The sequence below is a fragment of the Vidua chalybeata genome, chromosome 4, assembly GCF_026979565.1.
Source record: "Vidua chalybeata isolate OUT-0048 chromosome 4, bVidCha1 merged haplotype, whole genome shotgun sequence".
Taxonomy (NCBI): domain Eukaryota; kingdom Metazoa; phylum Chordata; class Aves; order Passeriformes; family Viduidae; genus Vidua; species Vidua chalybeata.
Genome location: NC_071533.1, coordinates 70293902 through 70310574, shown reverse-complemented (window position 1 = coordinate 70310574; position 16673 = coordinate 70293902). Strand labels below are relative to the sequence as shown.

The 16673-nt window shown below is 47.9% G+C and overlaps 1 protein-coding gene across 3 annotated transcripts in view; it reads left to right on the top strand.

Moving 5' to 3' along the window:
• The first annotated feature begins 612 nt into the window (after positions 1-612).
• Positions 613-16673, top strand: part of DDRGK1 (DDRGK domain containing 1) — a 38495-nt gene continuing 22434 nt past the window's right edge. For 2 of the 3 annotated variants that reach the window (XR_008430754.1, XM_053941908.1), the window contains exons 1-2: positions 613-733; positions 7479-7649. Coding sequence is in view for 2 of the 3 variants with exons in the window: in XM_053941908.1 (XP_053797883.1) it covers positions 646-733; positions 7479-7649 (259 nt within the window). In the remaining variant the exon portion in view is untranslated. Of the gene's footprint in view, positions 734-5923; positions 6043-7478; positions 7650-16673 lie in introns of those variants that run through there. The other variant, XM_053941909.1, reaches the window with a different exon arrangement.

Below are 16673 nucleotides of genomic sequence, written 5' to 3'. Positions count from 1 at the left end.
GTGGGAAATATCTTCTCTATCTCCAGTGCAAGTTTCTGCATCTTTTTGTGCACTTTCGGTTCAGGCCAGGTCAGGACATCACTCCTGACACGCTGCTGAGCCAGGCAGCTCCAGCTTCATCCCGCTCCCAAATTCCAGAGACCTAAAGGCAGAAGACAGAAATTACTCAGAGGTGTAATTTAAGTTTCACCATTGCCTGGGTCACCCCGACAGCTGTCAGGGCCTGGCTGGCGCTGACCCGGTGCGGGGTCACGGCTGAGGATCTCCCCGGCCTGGGCCCAGCCGCCGAGTGTGAAGGACGGAGTGTAGCGTCACCAGCTACCCGCAGCAGCCGTGCCGGGCGGCCAGACCCGCGGGCGCCGCGCTCACAGCCGGTTGTGCCTCATAGTTTTTAATTTCTCCTTCAACTCCGGCTTTAATTCCGCCTTTAATTCCTTTTTCCGCGCCCTCCCTCAGCGCCCGCCTCAGCGACGAGCCAGGACCCCTCTCGCGGGCTGCCCGCACCGCGCCTGCCCGATCGCAGCGGGCCCGCCGCGCCGCGCCGCCACAGGCACCCCGCGGGGCAGCCCGCGCGCGGGGGGCCTTGCGGCAGGGGAAGGCGACGGGGCGTACCAAGGGTGCTGTGGGCGGGGCCGGTGCTGCGCGATGGACGCGGTTCTGCTCGCCGCCGCTGCCGTGCTGCTCGCCGTCCTTCTCTTCTTCGCCACCCGCCTCCGCGGCCAAGCCAGGGCAGGTGGGTCGCGGCGCCGAACGGACCGGCCGGGCCTCCGTCGCCCCTCCCCCCGCGGGCCCGTTCCGGTGGGCGCGGCCCTGCTCTCAATGGGGTCCGCACGCGCGCGGGGGGCGCGTTTCTCCGGAGCCGCCAGGGGGCGCCGCGCCTCGGGCGGCCCCTGAGGGGCACCCGCCATGTTGGGGGGAGCGGGGATTTTTGGGGGGTCCCGAGGGGTTTTGGGGTGTCCCGGGGAGGGTTCCGGGGCTGTCCCGGCGTCCTAACCCCGCGCTCCGCCCGGGCTGCCCCGCAGGCTGCGGGCGCCGAGGCCTGGTCGCTGCTGCTGGGGGTTCCCGGCCTGAGGCGGCCCCAGGGTGAGGGGCGCCGGGTTGGAAGCCTGAGTTCCCTGTCAGGGGTTCTGCCAGGGGCTTTGGGACTGGGAAGGTGTCCCTGAGGTTCCTGCAGATGAGGGGGGGGTGGAGGACAGATCCCGGAGGCTCGGGATCGGCGCACAGGGGGTCGGTGGAGTGCCGCGAGTGGTGCCCCCAGGGTTCTGTACTTGGTGTGTGCAGCTTGTTCAGCAGTGACTTGGACAAAGGGGTGGACGCTCCCTCCGCAAATTCGCTGATGGCACAAAACAGGGAAGGGCCGATGTCTCAGAGGGTTGTGCCGCCCTTCAGAGGGACTTTGACAGGGAGGGGAGACCCTTCCGAAACTCAGCGCAGTGCAGTTCAGGACCTGCACCTGGGGAGAAGAACCCCGAGCACCGGCAGGCGCTGGGCTGTGACTTCATGGGAAGGACCTGGGTGTCCTGGTGGACAGCGAGCTGTCCCCGAGCCAGCAGTGTTCCCTTGTGCCAAGAATGCCAAGGGGATCCCGGGATGAGAGCGTTTCCAGCAGGTCAGGGAGTGGTACTGCCCCTCTGCTCAGCCCTGCGAGGCACAGCCGGGCTGCTGTGTCCAGTTTTGGGCTCCTCAGGACAGGAGGGACCAGCAGAGGCTGTGAGGATGATGAAGGGGCTGCTGGAGCATTTCCTGACTGGGAAAGGCTGAGGGAGCTGGGGCTGTTCAGCCTGGAGAAGAGAAAACTGAGAGGGGACTTCACCCATGTCCAGCAGCAGGGAGGGCTCAGAGCAGGACCCAGCAATGGCACAGCAGGAACAGGCAGGAACTGAAGCTCTATGAATGATTCCCAAATAAGATTTTTGAAAGGCTATTACTAAAATAAAACTTTGCCATAAAACGCTCAGCCTGTAGTTGAACCCGTAGCCTGAACACGAGGAAGAATTTCTTTACTGGGAGCACTGGAAAAGATTGCCCAGAGAGGGAGGCTGCAGAGTTTCCCTCACTGGAGATATTCCAGAGCCATCTGGAGTCAGTCCTGTGCCATGTCCCACTTCTGCTCCTTTTCCACCTCACCCAGCGCAGTCCTGGAGCTGTGGGAAGCCAAGTGGATGATGCAGCACTTCCAGCCCTGTGTCACTGCTGAGCAGTGTTAGATCAGAGAATCACCTGGGCTGGAAAAAAAAACCTTTAAAATCACTGAGTCCAGCCATAGGCAACACTGCCAGTTCCCCTGTGGTGGAGGTGACCTTGTGTGGGTGGGAATTGAGTGTTGTGGGAGGGAGTCAGGTGTGGTGTGAACTCACTGACCTTGTTGTGTTCTCACAGTGGAAGGAGTGAGCTTGTTTGGCTGCCAGGTGTCAAATTAAGATGTTTAGCCAGGACAAACTCTGAACTCCTGGTCAATACTTCCACAGAGTTTGGGGATATGGGGTGTTTTGGGGTTGGAATTTCTGTTATTTTTCTTTTGGGGGAGTTGCTTTGATAATTTTTAATTAAGAGGTAAAACCACACATTTAATATAAACACAGTCGCTCAGTGCAACGCTGTGCTGGAAAGGGATCTGTGTTAAAAGCAGGTTTTGCTGATAATAATTAAATTTTCCAACACATTTCTCACACACCTCTGCTTCCACAGACCTGGTCTAAATCTTTCTCTTGGAAAGGTTTGGAAACTGATGTCATTTCATTGCATTCCTATGAATGAAGAGATGAACATTTGGTAAAAGTGAGGCATGCATGTCCTGGAGAAATACATAATTTCCTGAGCTTGAACCCTGTCAGGGTAAATCAGGGGCTGTGGGGTTTGGGAGGATTTCTTTTCTCTTTAAGCATTCAAAGCTCCAAATTGAAGCCCAAGCATTTGTTTTAAATACTGTGAATTATTTACAAAAAACCAAACTTTAATACTGATTTTGAGCAAGTTGGTTGAAGTTAATTTACATTCAGGACAATTTCATCATCTTGAAGCCTTTTTTAGTGGTGACTTTTTGACATTTCTAAGTTGGCCATGCTTTTTTTTACCGTGCTTTGAAGATATTGTTTACTTTAATATATTGTTTTCTGTCATGATAAAGCCCTTCACAGAATTTCAGCTGCTGGGGATGACTTTTTTTCTCTGTACACACCAGAAATTATTTTTCAGAACCACAGGGACTGTGGTGTATTTAATAGCCACAAAATTTAGTTTAAAGCAGGAATTTCCTTTTCTATTGCATGTTCTTAGGTGGAAAATGGAAGCTGCCACAATTCTGCCAGTAAATCAGTGTAGCCACCTGGAAAGGACTTGAAACCAGGGACACTGGACCTAAAGAAGTGGTGGGAGCTCTCACCTTTTCTTGTTAACGTGCAGGGATTGGAGCAGCAGCTTCATTTTGTGTTATCTCATGGAAATTGGCTTTTAAAAATGTTCAACACTAGGGAGCTGAGGGTCAGGAGAGGTAAATCCTGTACCTTTGCATTTCTTTGAAAGGTCACTTGGAGCAGCACATTGTTTCCAGTAGATTCATGCCTGGGCTTGTTCTACTGAAAATTTAAAAAAAAGTGGCATTTCTTGATTTTACACGTGGCTGCCACTTCTCTTTCTGATAAGCTCCACTGGGCCAAAGCACCTCCTCGGGAAGCTTCCACCTGTTGAATTTTGAATCCCTCTCTGAATTTCAGAGGTTTTGCACGGAGGCAGAAGGTGCTGGATGGTGCCACCAGCGTGGTGGGAAGTGCCACCACGTGTGAGGGTGCAGCAAGTGGAGCTGTGTCCCCGAGCTGCCTCCATTCCTGCCAGCCCAGGTGTCACCTGCTCACCTGATGGAACTGAGAGGAAGGTGCTGTGACAGGCAAGGGGTTGTTCTCCAGAAATGCATCTCTGCTCTAAGCAAAAGTTTGCACAGTTTCGTCAAGGGGCAGATTTTTACCTGCAGAGTGTAAAATGAGGTCCTGATCTGGGCTCTGAATGACTTCGTGGTGTTTTTTGCAGTGGTGCCTCACATCCAGCTCAGGAAAGATTTCTGCTTGCAGAGCACAGTTCTGTTCTCTCTCCCTTCAGGAAGGAGACACAGCCAGAGTCTCAGAGCTGCTGCCGTGCCCTGGCTGACAAGTCAGCTGAAATAATCTCTTGCCTGCACTGGTGCTTCCTGAACACTGAGGCAGAGCTGCTGTGCCCAGCACAAAAATGTTCTTGGGTTTTCAGACCCTGGACACCACAAATACAAATTGAGCCCGTGTCCCTTTCCCAGACAGCTGTTGAGTGTTTTGTTTGTATTACCTGTTAATTTGAGGGGTTTATCTCATTAATTCAGCCTGGCCTGTCATTCTGCAAAGCTTGTGGTTGGCTTGTCTCACCTCTTTAATGCTGGCCATTAATTTTCACTCAGATGGCTCTGGATCAAGGCTAATTAGTGCTTGTGTGACTAATCTCTGCATGATCTGACTAGCCTGGGGCGCCACTGCTGAGATCTCTGCAGCTCAAGGAAAATGAAGAGATGTGCTCAGATAAGTGCAGCAGCCAAACCCCGCCCTGTGCTGGAGGAGGTGAAAAAAAAACCCAGCAGGGCCAGACCCCAGAGCAAATCATTCTTGTGCTCAGATCTGATGGTCAGTCCCGTCCCAAGGAAAAAGAAAAGTGATTTTTAAGTGTGTTCTCTGTTGTGTGAAGCCTCCTCTCTGTGTGCCACCAGTGTGTGACACAGCTCAGGGGGAGGGAGGGAGAGCAGAGCTGAACTTCAGCACTCTGCTGTGTCTGGAGTCACGTAGGCAAAGCCCTGACCCCTGAGGGAGCAGCTCCAGGTGTGTTACAGCAGAGCAAAGGAAATGAGGTTTTTTTCTTACTCCTGTGAAGGACAGGGAGAAATGCAGTGAGTAACATTCATGTTTTCCAATCCCTGCCATCTGAGTGCCTGGCAAACAGAAGCTCTAGAATGCTCGACTCAAACAGGGTGGAAAAGCCCTCAAAGATCATCCAGTCCACCCTTAACCCAGCACTGCCAAGGCCACCCCTGACCCATGTCCCCAAGTGCCACATCCACATGGCTTCTAAATCCCTCCAAGGATGGGGACTCCCCCACTGCCCTGGGCAGCTGTGCCAGGGCTGGACACCCTTTCCATGAAGAAATGTTCCTAAATATCCACCCTGACCCTCCCCTGGCCCAGCCTGAGGCCGTTCCCTCTCCTCCTGTCCCTGTTCCCTGGGAGCAGAGCCCGACCCCCCCTGGCTGTCCCCTCCTGGCAGGAGTTGTGCAGAGCCACAAGGTCCCCCCCGAGCCTCCTTTTCTCCAGGCTGAGCCCCTTTCCAGCTCCCTCAGCTGCTCCTGGTGCTCCAGACCCTTCCCCAGCTCCATTATCTTCCCTGGATTCTCCCCAGCCCCTCCAGGTCATTCTGACTGGGAGTAGCTCAAAAACTGCCCCCAGGACTGGAGGTGCCCCAGCACAGGGGACAGGCACTGCCCTGGCCCTGCTGCCACAAGCCAGGTGTCACTGGCTCATGTTCAGCCAGCTGTGTGCTGCTGAAAAAGAAGCTGCAGTCGGGAGAAATATTTTAGAGACTGGAAGGAAGAATAAAAGCCTTCATTAAAACATTTCCTGCTAAATGACAACCCATAGTGGCTTGGTGTTGTCTGTTAATGTGCACGTTTTGGAGATGTGACAGATACTGTCCTACAGCTGCCCGGGGTGTTTGACTGTGATACAGGTCAGGTGTGGTGGGGTTTAGGACATCCTGAGCCCAGTCCACACTGGTCACTTTGAGGAATTACTGAGTCTCCTGTCGGGAGTTAAATGGAGAAAAGCAGAGAGCTTGGTTCACATGTTTTTCTCTGTGAGGGTTGAGCTCTTTGGTTTGAAATAAATACATGGCTTATAAATAGATTCCTCTTTCATAAAATGCAAAGCAGTCTCTGTTTCACAGGACAACAGGAACCAAAACCAGAATGAATGAGTGCTGGAACTGCACAGCTGAGCTGCTGGGCACGACCATCTTGGGAATTACTGAAGCTTGCAGGTGAAAGGATGCTGAGGTTTGAATTGCAGCATGTCTCAAGAACTTAGGAAGTGAAATGCTTCATTTGTATAAAAAGCTTTTTGCAGAGCGTTTTTGGCATTTATCAGTGTCCGAGTGCTGCTCTGCCTCTCCAGGAGAATGTTTCCAGTAGCAGTGAGCTGTGGATAGCACTGGGCAGGCCTTGAAGCAGCATTTTGGCATCTCTGCACTCAGTGATTTCTCACAGCCCCGTTCTGTCTGCACAGGTGGATGGGACCAGGAGGGTGACAGCAGTGTGACAGGGCAGTGGCTCTGTTCCAGGGGGACCTGCTGCCATCCCTGTGACATCTCTGCTGGCCAAAGGTGGCTCTGCTGTGCAGCCCTGCTGAGCTGGGGGCTGCAGCCTGTCCTTGTCAGCCCCACAGTCAGCACTTTGAAGGCTGAGATAACTGAGGTGAGCTGCAGGCACGCCTTTGGTGCTGCACAGATTCACTCATAACAAATCCCATTTCCTGATGGCAGATATGCTAACAGGAGGTTTTTTAGGAGGGCATTGTTTGGATCAGGGGGTGCTGGAGACTTGGCACAGTGTGCAAAGCGTTTTGTGCTCCTGCTGGGACACAACATAATCTGTCAGATCACAAAATAAATGTGTCCTGAGTTGGGATAAGTGGGTTGTTCTGCAGTTTTCCATGACACCATTTGAATTTTTGCTTGAATTAAAGCTTAAAAGTTAATACTTTGCAGGATTGAGCAGGTAACAAATATCAGTTAGGCTTGTCAACAGAATATGCAAAGCAGCTATCAAGGATGATGATATTTTACCATTATGTGGTTTTGGTTGGTTTTTTTTTTTGTTTGTTTGGTTTTTTGTTTGTTTTTTTTTTTTTTTTTTTTTTTTTTTTTTTTGTTGTTGTTTGTTTTTTTTTTCATAACTGCCATAGTTAAAAGCAACAGGAAGCCTCAAAAAAAAAATCTGAGAGTTTTCTGGAAAACTTCTAAAATTAACCCACTGGTCAGTTCCATCTCCCAGCTGCTCGTGTTAGGATATTCTTCATTTGCCAGATCTTAATTAGTAACTGCAGCATATGCAGAGAAGATGGCAGTGAGAGCTGCAGTGGCCCTTAGTGGCCTGTTTGTACCTACCTGGGATTTGGGGAGTTTAAATCAGCAGGGTAGAATGAAGTGTTTATTTCAGCTGTAATTTGTGATCCTTGTTTGCTCTTCAGGTTTTGTTTCATGTGTAATAATTTACATACTCCTCTCTGAAACATTCAGCCTCTGAGCTTTCAGTCACACGAATCTGCATTACACAAGTTACAAATTAAAATTAAAAAAAAAAAAAAAACAGAATACTTCAGGAAGAAAACCACACTTTTAGGTCTGTGCTGTTCGGTAGCTCAGAGGCGGAAGGGGAAAGGCTGCTTTAACAGGAATATTTTCTTTCCTTCTTGCAGCTGACGAGGAGCACCAGCAGAATGTGGCAGCAGCAGCAGCAGCAGCAGCAGGGGCCAGGCCCCGGCCCCACGGGGAGGAACGGGCAGAGGGGCTGCCCCGGCGCCGCAGGAACATGGGCAGCAGGCTGATGGCCCAGAGGAGAGCCCAGCAGGCACAGGAGTGGCTGGAAGGTAACTCTGCCTTCAGCTCATCTTGCAGACATTGAAACAAGCCTTCACTGCAGGTGTTAAAGCTGGGGAAGGGGTGCAGCTGCCTCCTGGAGGAAGTTGTTGAGTTTTGCTGATGGATTATTTACACTTTCACCGTAATCTGTCTTCTCTCCCTACTTCATCACTTTTCTCTATATACCCCTTACATGAAACCTCTGCCTCCTCCTGAGGTGAATGCTGGCTATTTGTGGTGCCATCCTTCCTAAAAACTTTTGTATTTCCTTCTTAGCCATGCAGGGAATTAAATTAAATTACCTTAAATTAAGTGACCTCATCACTCTCCACAACTCCCTGAAAAAGTGGTTGTAGGCAGATGGGGTTGGGCTCTTTCTCCAAGCCAAATGACAGAACCAGAGGACACAGCCTCAAGCTGTGCCAAGGGAAATACAGGTTGGATATTAGGAAAAAGTTTTGCACAGAAAGGGTGATAAAGTTCTGGAATTCTCTGCCCAGGGAAGTGGTGGAGTCACCAGTCCTGGATGTGTTTAACAAAGCCTGGATGTGGCACTGGGTGCCAGGGTTTAGGTGAGGTGTTGGGGCTGGGTTGGACTCAACGATCTTGAAGGTCTCTTCCAACCTGGTCATTCTGTGAATTCTGTAAATTTGGGGAAACACAATCCACACCTTGCATTGAACAAGAAGCTGTAGTACATTACTGATTCCTTTTAAATTGGTGGGAAGTATTAATTCCCCAATGTAATCTTGCAAAATGTGGAGTTCTCTGTCCAAGGAGCCAGGTGGTGGTCAGGATCAAGTGGAGTACCTGGAGATCACCACAGACTGCAGCATTTTGCCAGCAGGTTGTTGACAATGTGTTGTGTAAATCCTGTGCTGGATTTACAGTTCACAGCTACATTTCTGTGGTGTGGTTATAGACAAAAATATGGTGATAAATAAGATCTTTCTACACCCTGTAAGTATAATTCCTTTTTCTGGTGAAGCTTGACACATTATTCTCTTTATTGCTGGAGGGATGAGATCACCATGATTCACCCCCCTGGATTCTTTCTACTTTCAGATCGTGGGTGAAGTGTTCAGGCTTTCTGCTCAAGTTCTGGAGTGTGCAGTGGAGATCAGGGTGTCTCTGTGGTGTGCAGGAGGTGAAAGCACTGAGCACACACCTCTGTGATGCCTTCATTAGGGACTGTTTGCACTTTGTTCAGCTCTTCTTGCCCTGCAGTTTGTAGGAAGCCTCACATTAGCAGGTGAATGTCCTTTTCCAGCTAATTATGTTCAGCAGTTTCACAGATGGAAATTGGACAGGTGTGAACTTTTCAACTTTGGTTATTTCTTTTCATGTGATAACATCCTGGAAAGAAAATGGAATCTAAAAATACTCAGTTTTCAACTCCAGACATCAAAAGTTTGAATGCTGAAGGCCGACAGTGAAGCTGTCAAAGCAAATGGCTCATCTTATCTTATCTTATCTTACTTTGTCACTTTAGCAATAGAAGAATCTGTGTCATTGGGCTTTATAAATAATTCTATTGCAGCTTTCTGTACATCAGATGCAAGTGCTGCTGCTTTTGCATGAAGTTCCCTTTGAAATGACATGCCTTCTTTTATTTGTTTTCCCTAATTTCTTACCCAAATTAAAGCAGCTTCTTGCTCTTTGGTTCTGTGGGCGGTTTTATTCATATTTTGGGATGGATTTTCCGAGTGGCTGAGCACAGGTGCACAGCAGGAACAGCAAAGCCTTTGGAGAGTGAGCACAGACTTGGGCAGAGGAGCTGTGGAGAGAAGCAGCTGTCCCTGCTTCCCCAGCACTGAGGAGCTCAGTGACCAGTGGCCATTATTAATTGGGATTAGCCACCCTCTGTGCTGCAAATCCTTCAGCCTGGCCCTGAGCTACCTGTCTTAGTGTAAGGTTTGGGTTTTTTCCCTTACAAAAAGATGTGTTGAATATTTTAAAGCCCTCTCTGTGGACATGTGACACAAGCCTGGAATCTTTCTGGGATTTATCCTTTTTTTTTTTTTTTTTTTGCATTTTCTCTGTGTCACACTGCAGTATAGAGCAGTTTTGCCTAATTGCTGCTTGCATTTGAACCAGCTGGAATGGCAAGTTCTCTCCACAGCAGAGTTTTGTGCTAAAGAATTCAATGACTCCTTGGAAAAAGAGCCCAGTGCAGCACTAAGGCTGAAGAGCAAAATTATTTGGCAATTTTGGCAGAAACACCAAACCCAAGCCAGTCTGGTTTCTCCACTCTTGCCTTTGAAAACCAAAGCAGATTTTTTTTTTTGTTTGTTTGTTTGTTTGTTTGAATTTGTTGCAATTTTTTACTGGTAAATTTCTGTTCCGTTTGTGGAATTTCCACTCTGGGCCTGTGCTGAACTTTGGGCAAAGCTGCCTGATCCTTCTGTGTGTCACTCTGACCTCTGCCAAGAAGTGATTTCTTCACCAAGCCGTGGCTGCAAGAAGCTGAGCAGTGACCTCAGGGAGGGTGTGAGGATGCCCTGACCATCCCTGTGTCCCTGTGAGAGTCACAAAGTGCAGCCAGGTAGGAAGTGCTGTTGCCACCTAAGAGTTCTGCCTGTTGGGAGCCACTTCTGCTGACTCTAGGAAATGTCCCCAAAGCTGCACTTGCAGACTTTGGAGTTGTGGTTAGCATGAGGGTTTTCTGTTTTCCATCTAACAATCAGATTTCAATTCCAGAATGAGAAAGAAGCTTTGAGGGTAAAGTTGTAGCCCACGGTTTCTGCTGCATTTGTGCCAGCACTCAAATCTCTCACAGAGCAGTGGGGGAGGAAAAATAACCCCAAACAAACCCTGGGCACTAAGATCAAAACCTTGAAAACATCATTGTCCATTCTGTAGCTTAAATTTTACTTGTAGGTCTGGATAAGGAATAATTTAATACAGACAGAGATAGTAAATGATTATTTTCAACATTCAAATCTACACCCACTGCATTTTGGAGCAGAAAGTGACCCGTCCATCTGATATTTACATCAAAAACTTAATTTCCTCTCAAGTGAGAAGAAACTCATGGGGATGAAATAATGACAGGTACAGTTGGGTTGTCTTGATCCAGCTGTGCTAAAAATAGTGAGGGTGAGGGTTTTCTGTCACTTGGAGGGGTGTCTCAGGCCAAAACCAGGTTGTAATTCTTCAGCTTGCTGGGGTAGCTAATTAAATTAGTTATAGGACGTGGAAATCCAGGGCAAGGAGAATATTTCTGTGTCTGCCCTGAGGAGTTCTGACTCTGAGAGTAGCACTGACTTTGACCCTCATTCATGGAGAAAGCCTCCGAAGCCTCAAGGTAAACTAGAGACCACAAAAGTGTGAAATAGATTATAGAGTGTAGTATAGTATGTCACTTGGGTGAGAAATTCAGGTTTTAGGATTTTTAGTAGGTTGTAGATGGGTTCAAGATGGAGGGTACAGGGTGTTGTCTCGAGTTCCTTTTTCTTCCTTCTTCTTCCTTCTTCTTCCTTCTTCTTCCTTCTTCTTCCTTCTTCTTCCTTCTTCTTCCTTCTTCTTCCTTCTTCTTCCTTCTTCTTCCTTCTTCTTCCTTCTTCTTCCTTCTTCTTCCTTCTTCTTCCTTTTTCTTCCTTCTTCTTCCTTCTTCTTCCTTCTTCATGGGTTTGGGTGGTATCTTGTAATTGGGCAGAAAAATCCGCATTGCAGGTCTTTAGGGGTCAGTTATTGGGTTAGAAGGGAAAATAATCTAGGTGTCACTTCTTAATTGGGTAGCTTAGTTTTTGATTAGCCTTAAAAAGCCTTGTGACACGAGGTCGTTGCCATTTTTGTGCTGTAATCCAGCATGCGAGGTCTGGTGCAGACAGCGTGCTGAAGTTTTGATAGGATAACAATAAAACAAGAAGCTGAAGACTGAAAAAGTCCTGTGTGTCTCCTTCTCCTGACACAGAACTGCTCCAGGAGGGTTTCCTCACTCAGGGGAGCCCCCAGGGAGTGGCCCAACTTGGGGCCAACAAAGCCATAAGATTGCCACAGACAGACAGTAGTGCAGCAGCAAATATCTTGACTTTCCTCCCGGAGGGAAAACCCAACTGGTGCTGGGTTCCTGACTCCCAGGGTCCATGTGGGCTGTGCTGTGGGACAGACCCAGCCAGGTGCCCACCCTGCCTCAGTTTACTGAGCAGTGTTTCTCAGTGAGTGCTCCAAGGAGGTCGCCTGTCAGGAGAACATCAGCACCTGCAGATACCCTCTGTGACCACAGATTGCTGGGAGATGGTTCTCCTTGGTGACAAAGTAATTCTCAAAATGACTGGGACCTCTGAGCTGTGACTTTCAGGCTGGCTTTAGAAAAATGATTTTGATTGCCTCAAATTGCCCAGTTTAATTCCAGCCACAGCACTCCTGCCTTTCCTGCAGCCCTCTGCAATCTGGGAGTCTTGTTAAAAGCCTCTGTGCTCTCTGCACATTGGAGCAGGGTGCCTGCTCCTTTCCCTGTGCAAAAGGAGTCTGGGAGGAGAGTTGTGTGTTCATGTGGTTAGGTTGAGATCCCAGCTAGCAGACTTAATGAACTCTGTGTGTCTTAATTTAAATTGAATCCAGACAGAGCTGGCTTTGTGGACTGGCTGCAGCCAGGATGAAAATGCTGCAAGGCATAAATGGGTGAGGATTTCAGGTATTAATCATTTAGGGCAAGAGAGGCCAAGCTAAGCAGTGGGAGAAGGGGATAAATTGGAGTTGGAGTGAGGGTTGTTTGGGTCATGTGGTAGTGTAAATAAATAGCATTACCCATTTCCAATTACAAATTCCTTTTATTTGCCATCCAAGGAGGGTGTGCTTGGCTCTTGCTTTTGCCTGACTGATGCTCTAAGTGCATCCACTTGGATTCTGCTCACCTCTGGGTGCACATAAGGGTGTTCTGTTGTGAGCTTTTACTTGGTTGCTGATCACGTGCAGAAAAAGCACTTGTCGAGCTCTCAAGTTGAGCTTGAACCCTCCAAACCTGCTCCTGGTCCTTGAACACTGCAAAGAGCTCAGAGGTAAAGAAGGTGCTTCTCTTGAGACTGCACTTTGGAGCAGAAAATGACCCATCCATCTGATATTTACATCAAAAACGTAATTTCCTCTCAAGTGACAAGAAACTCGTGAGGATGAAATGATGGCGGGTACAGTTGGGTTGTCTTGATCCAGCTGTGCTAAAAACAGTGAGGGTGAGGGTTTTCTGTCACTTGGAGAGGTGTCTTAGGCAAAAACTTTGCTGCTGTTGATGTGAGGGAGCACATCCCTCACATCATAACTGTGATTATAACTGCCCTAAATCACGGTGTGGTGGGCAAGAAAACCAGACTTGTGTAAGAAACGCCAGCACTTTCCAAAGTGCCACAGAACAGGGACCACTGGGTCTGCTGGGGGTGTGGCTGGAAAAGAAAGGAAAAGGGAAGGACATGCCAGAAAAGCCTCAGCAGCCCAGTCCATTTCCAGGGAGTGTTTTTCAAGGGTTTGAATTGGAAAGACACTTATTTTCACATCTTCAAAACGACCTCTCTGACTTGTTGCCAGAAAATGGGGCTTTGTGTGGATCGTTGTTTTGGTTTGTTTTTTTTAACAAACAGAAAGTAAGGACTCCCTCAAAGAAATAATCTGCTTTTGTCAGGTTGTTTTTATTATTTACCCCAATAATATGTTTTATTTTTTATGGGCTCTCTACTTCTGGCAGCAGCATAAAACTCCCAAAGGTTAAATATCCCAACAACTTTGTGACTTTTCTCTGAGCTTTTAGCATTGTGCAGCTGAGCACAAGTGTTGGAATCTCCAGTACAGTGAACATTTGGTTAAATTATTTTACTTCCACAGCATCAGTAATGATAAATCCAACAGCCTTTGACAGTCTGAGTGCTCGAGCTTGTAAAATAAAACATGATAAAGAAAAGTTTGTGAGTGCAACATAAATTAAATTGTAAGTTCCTCTCTTCTTTTGCATGGCAAGGTTTGGAGATCAGAATCTCACATTTTTCTTCATAAGTATTAATCACTATTGGGAAAGAAAGCAAAGAGCAAGGTTTTAAAAGTTTTTAAAATTATAATAATTGGACATTTAAAAATGCTTTTTATTGTTTTGTGTGGCATCTAAGCTCAGTATTCAAATCTTGCAGCTAAAAAAATCTTGTATGAATGGTTTCTGCTATTTTTTTTTTGGAAAAATAATATAAAAATAATGGCTTATCCCCATTGAGCAATGGATATTGTGCATAAGTTCAAGAAGAATGTGTTTGTGCTGAAATCTCTTAAAATAAGCACTTTTTCTGAGCACTGAAAGATCTGGAAAATGTGTAAATTTAGAAGCAGTGATGTGGTCCCACGCTGTTCTTGTGAAATGGAGCTGCGTTCATTGGCGTAGTGGTTGAAATTATTTTAATGCTTAATCAGTAGGAAAACCTTTCTAGTACAGTTAAACTTTGACTAATATCCCAACTAATGAATCAAAAGCCGGTTTTGCCTTGCTGCTCCTCATCCAGTGAGTTTGGTGTTGTCAGAGTGCCCCCAGTGAGTGTCTGATCCCGTTCAGGCACAGGCAGGCTGTGGAGGGGGGGAGGTCTGTGGTTTCTCACTTCTGCCAAATGGTTTGAGCTGAAAATAAACTTCACATTCTGCTCTAGAGTTCTTGCCTTTGTGTCTGCTGCACTTTTCTGCCCTAAGTGTTGCCTGCTTTTGTGGGTTCAGATTAATGAACCGGTTTCTTGTTCAGTTTCTAAATTAAAAGTGAAAAAAGCGCAAAAATTAAGGCTAGTTATTAGACTATAAATAATCCCACCAGAGGACTGTGTTACTGGGGAATGGCCACACCTTTCCAGTGGCTGGTGTCACACATCTGTTGGGTATTAATTCCATGCTGTTAATAACATCTTCTGCTTTTTCCTGGCATCTTTTCCCCCCTCCTTTCTCTTACTTCTTTTGTTAGGTGCTGCATAAGCAGTAAATAAGGCTGCTGGCTGTGCCCAAAGGACTTTCTGTGAGTAGCCACCTGTGCAACTCTCATTCTTTTTCATGGATGGGAATCCATTTGCTTCACCCAAAATTTAAAAAAAAGCAAGACAAGGACAGCTAGACCAGGTTGGATGGGGCTTGGATAAACATGGGAGTGGCAGTGGGGTTGGAATGAGACAATCTTTAAGGTCCTTTCCAATCCAAACCATTCTGTGATTCTGGGATAACTAAAATACACAATGCTGATTGTTTATTTTGGAAGTTTTTGTCTGTTCTGTGTACAGTACAGAATTCTACTAAATTTCTGTCCTGATAGAGAACATCAGCACTCCAGCACATTTTCTAAAGGCACTGGGAAGCATTTTTAAAAAGAAGTCTGTAAATTTCCAGCAATTCAGACACCTGTGTGACTGATAACTTCCCTGTTGTGCTGCCTCTCAGTATGTTCAAAATATCAATGAAAAGCAAAATTTCCCTGAAGCCGCCTCTCAGCTGGCCAGCTGAGAACCCTACGTCTGTGTATAGCAGAGTGTGTCACACTGCTTGTGCTTTCTGACTCTTGAGATGGGAACTCCTGGGACTGTTGAAATCACAGAAATTATTGGGTTGGAATTAATGTTAAAGCTCATCCAGTGCCACCCCCTGCCATGGGCAGGGACACCTTCCACCATCCCAGGTTACTCCAAGCCCTGTCCAGCCCGGCCTTGGACACTTCCAGGGATCCAGGGGCAGCCACAGCTTCTCTGGCAAATCCGTTCTAGGGCCTCCCCACCCTCACAGGGGAAAATTCATTCCCAGCATCCCATCTAAACCTGCTTTATTTCAGTTTTAATGCTGTCAGAGTGCGGGGTTTCCCAGCTGAGCACAAACCCAGGCTGCCCAAGCACAGCACTTGGGCGATGCTCAACTGCTTCCATTAACTGACCCTCCTGCATCCCACCCAAGCTCAGGGACAGGTGGAGTCCAAGTTCCGATGGACTCACTCCCCACGGAGTCTCCCAGGGCTGTCACAGCCACAAGGGTGTGAAAAGTGATTGTCACAAGCTGCTGAAACAATCACAGCTTTATTAACATGGAATAAAGAATTGCTGGCTGTGTGCAGCAACCCTCCCTGCTTTTGGTGGAGCTGTTCTGCTGTAACAACAAATGGATTCAGCAAATGCTGTGACCAAGTGTTTATGTTGCTGTCAGCATGTTCAGGTTTATTTAGGGAATTTCCAATTGCTCTGCCGTCTGCAAAATCGGTCCGGAAGTTTTCCCGGTCACCGGCCAGCAGCTCTCAGGTGGAGAACATCCAGGGCCCACGGATCCTCTCTGTTCTGGGTGGAGTTTGAAGCGGTTCGTTCTCTGCAGGGGTCAGGCTGTCCTCCTCAGGAAGGATTCTTCTTGGGCTGGGATTCGATGCCAGATGTTCAGCCCAGCTGGTGAGCCAGAGTCCTGCCCACCCAGGGACGCCAAGTCTCGGGGTCCGGGTGTCGAGGTGACCCCAAGATTGTAAAAGTCCTCATTTCCCAGCCCGTGCAGCCAAAGGAGTCTGAATGTGTAGGGTCGGCTTCTCTAGGGTGTTTATTTTCCCTTATCTAGAACATTCTTTCTCTGCCCTGCTGAGCTCTGTCCAGCAGCTCGGCCATGGCATTCTGTCTGCCCTCAGGGTGGTGTTCACATTTTATACCAAAAACTCCGTGTGCTGTGTTTACAACAGCGTGCCAATATCTATAATTTATGTTGTACAGTGATTCTCTACCTTAAACCAATAGAAAAGTGTCATCATCACACCAAGACATGGAGGGCAAAGAGAAGGAGAAGAAAGTCAGGGCACGCCCAGATTCCTCCATCTTGTCCCCTTGAACCCTGTTCTAAAAAGCCCCAAAATTCTACTTTTTCACCCTGTGTTAATTCACCTACCACACTACTCAAACCCTTGTGGTTTGTAATTCCTCATACAGAGTTGTCAGCTTTTTCCACGGGCTAAAATCGAAGCCACAGGTTTTTTTGACTTCATGCCACGGTCTCCAAGCCCCCTGCCAGGGTCTGGGGACAGCCAGGGCAGCCAGAGGGATGTCCTGGGTTCCCACAGGAGGCCA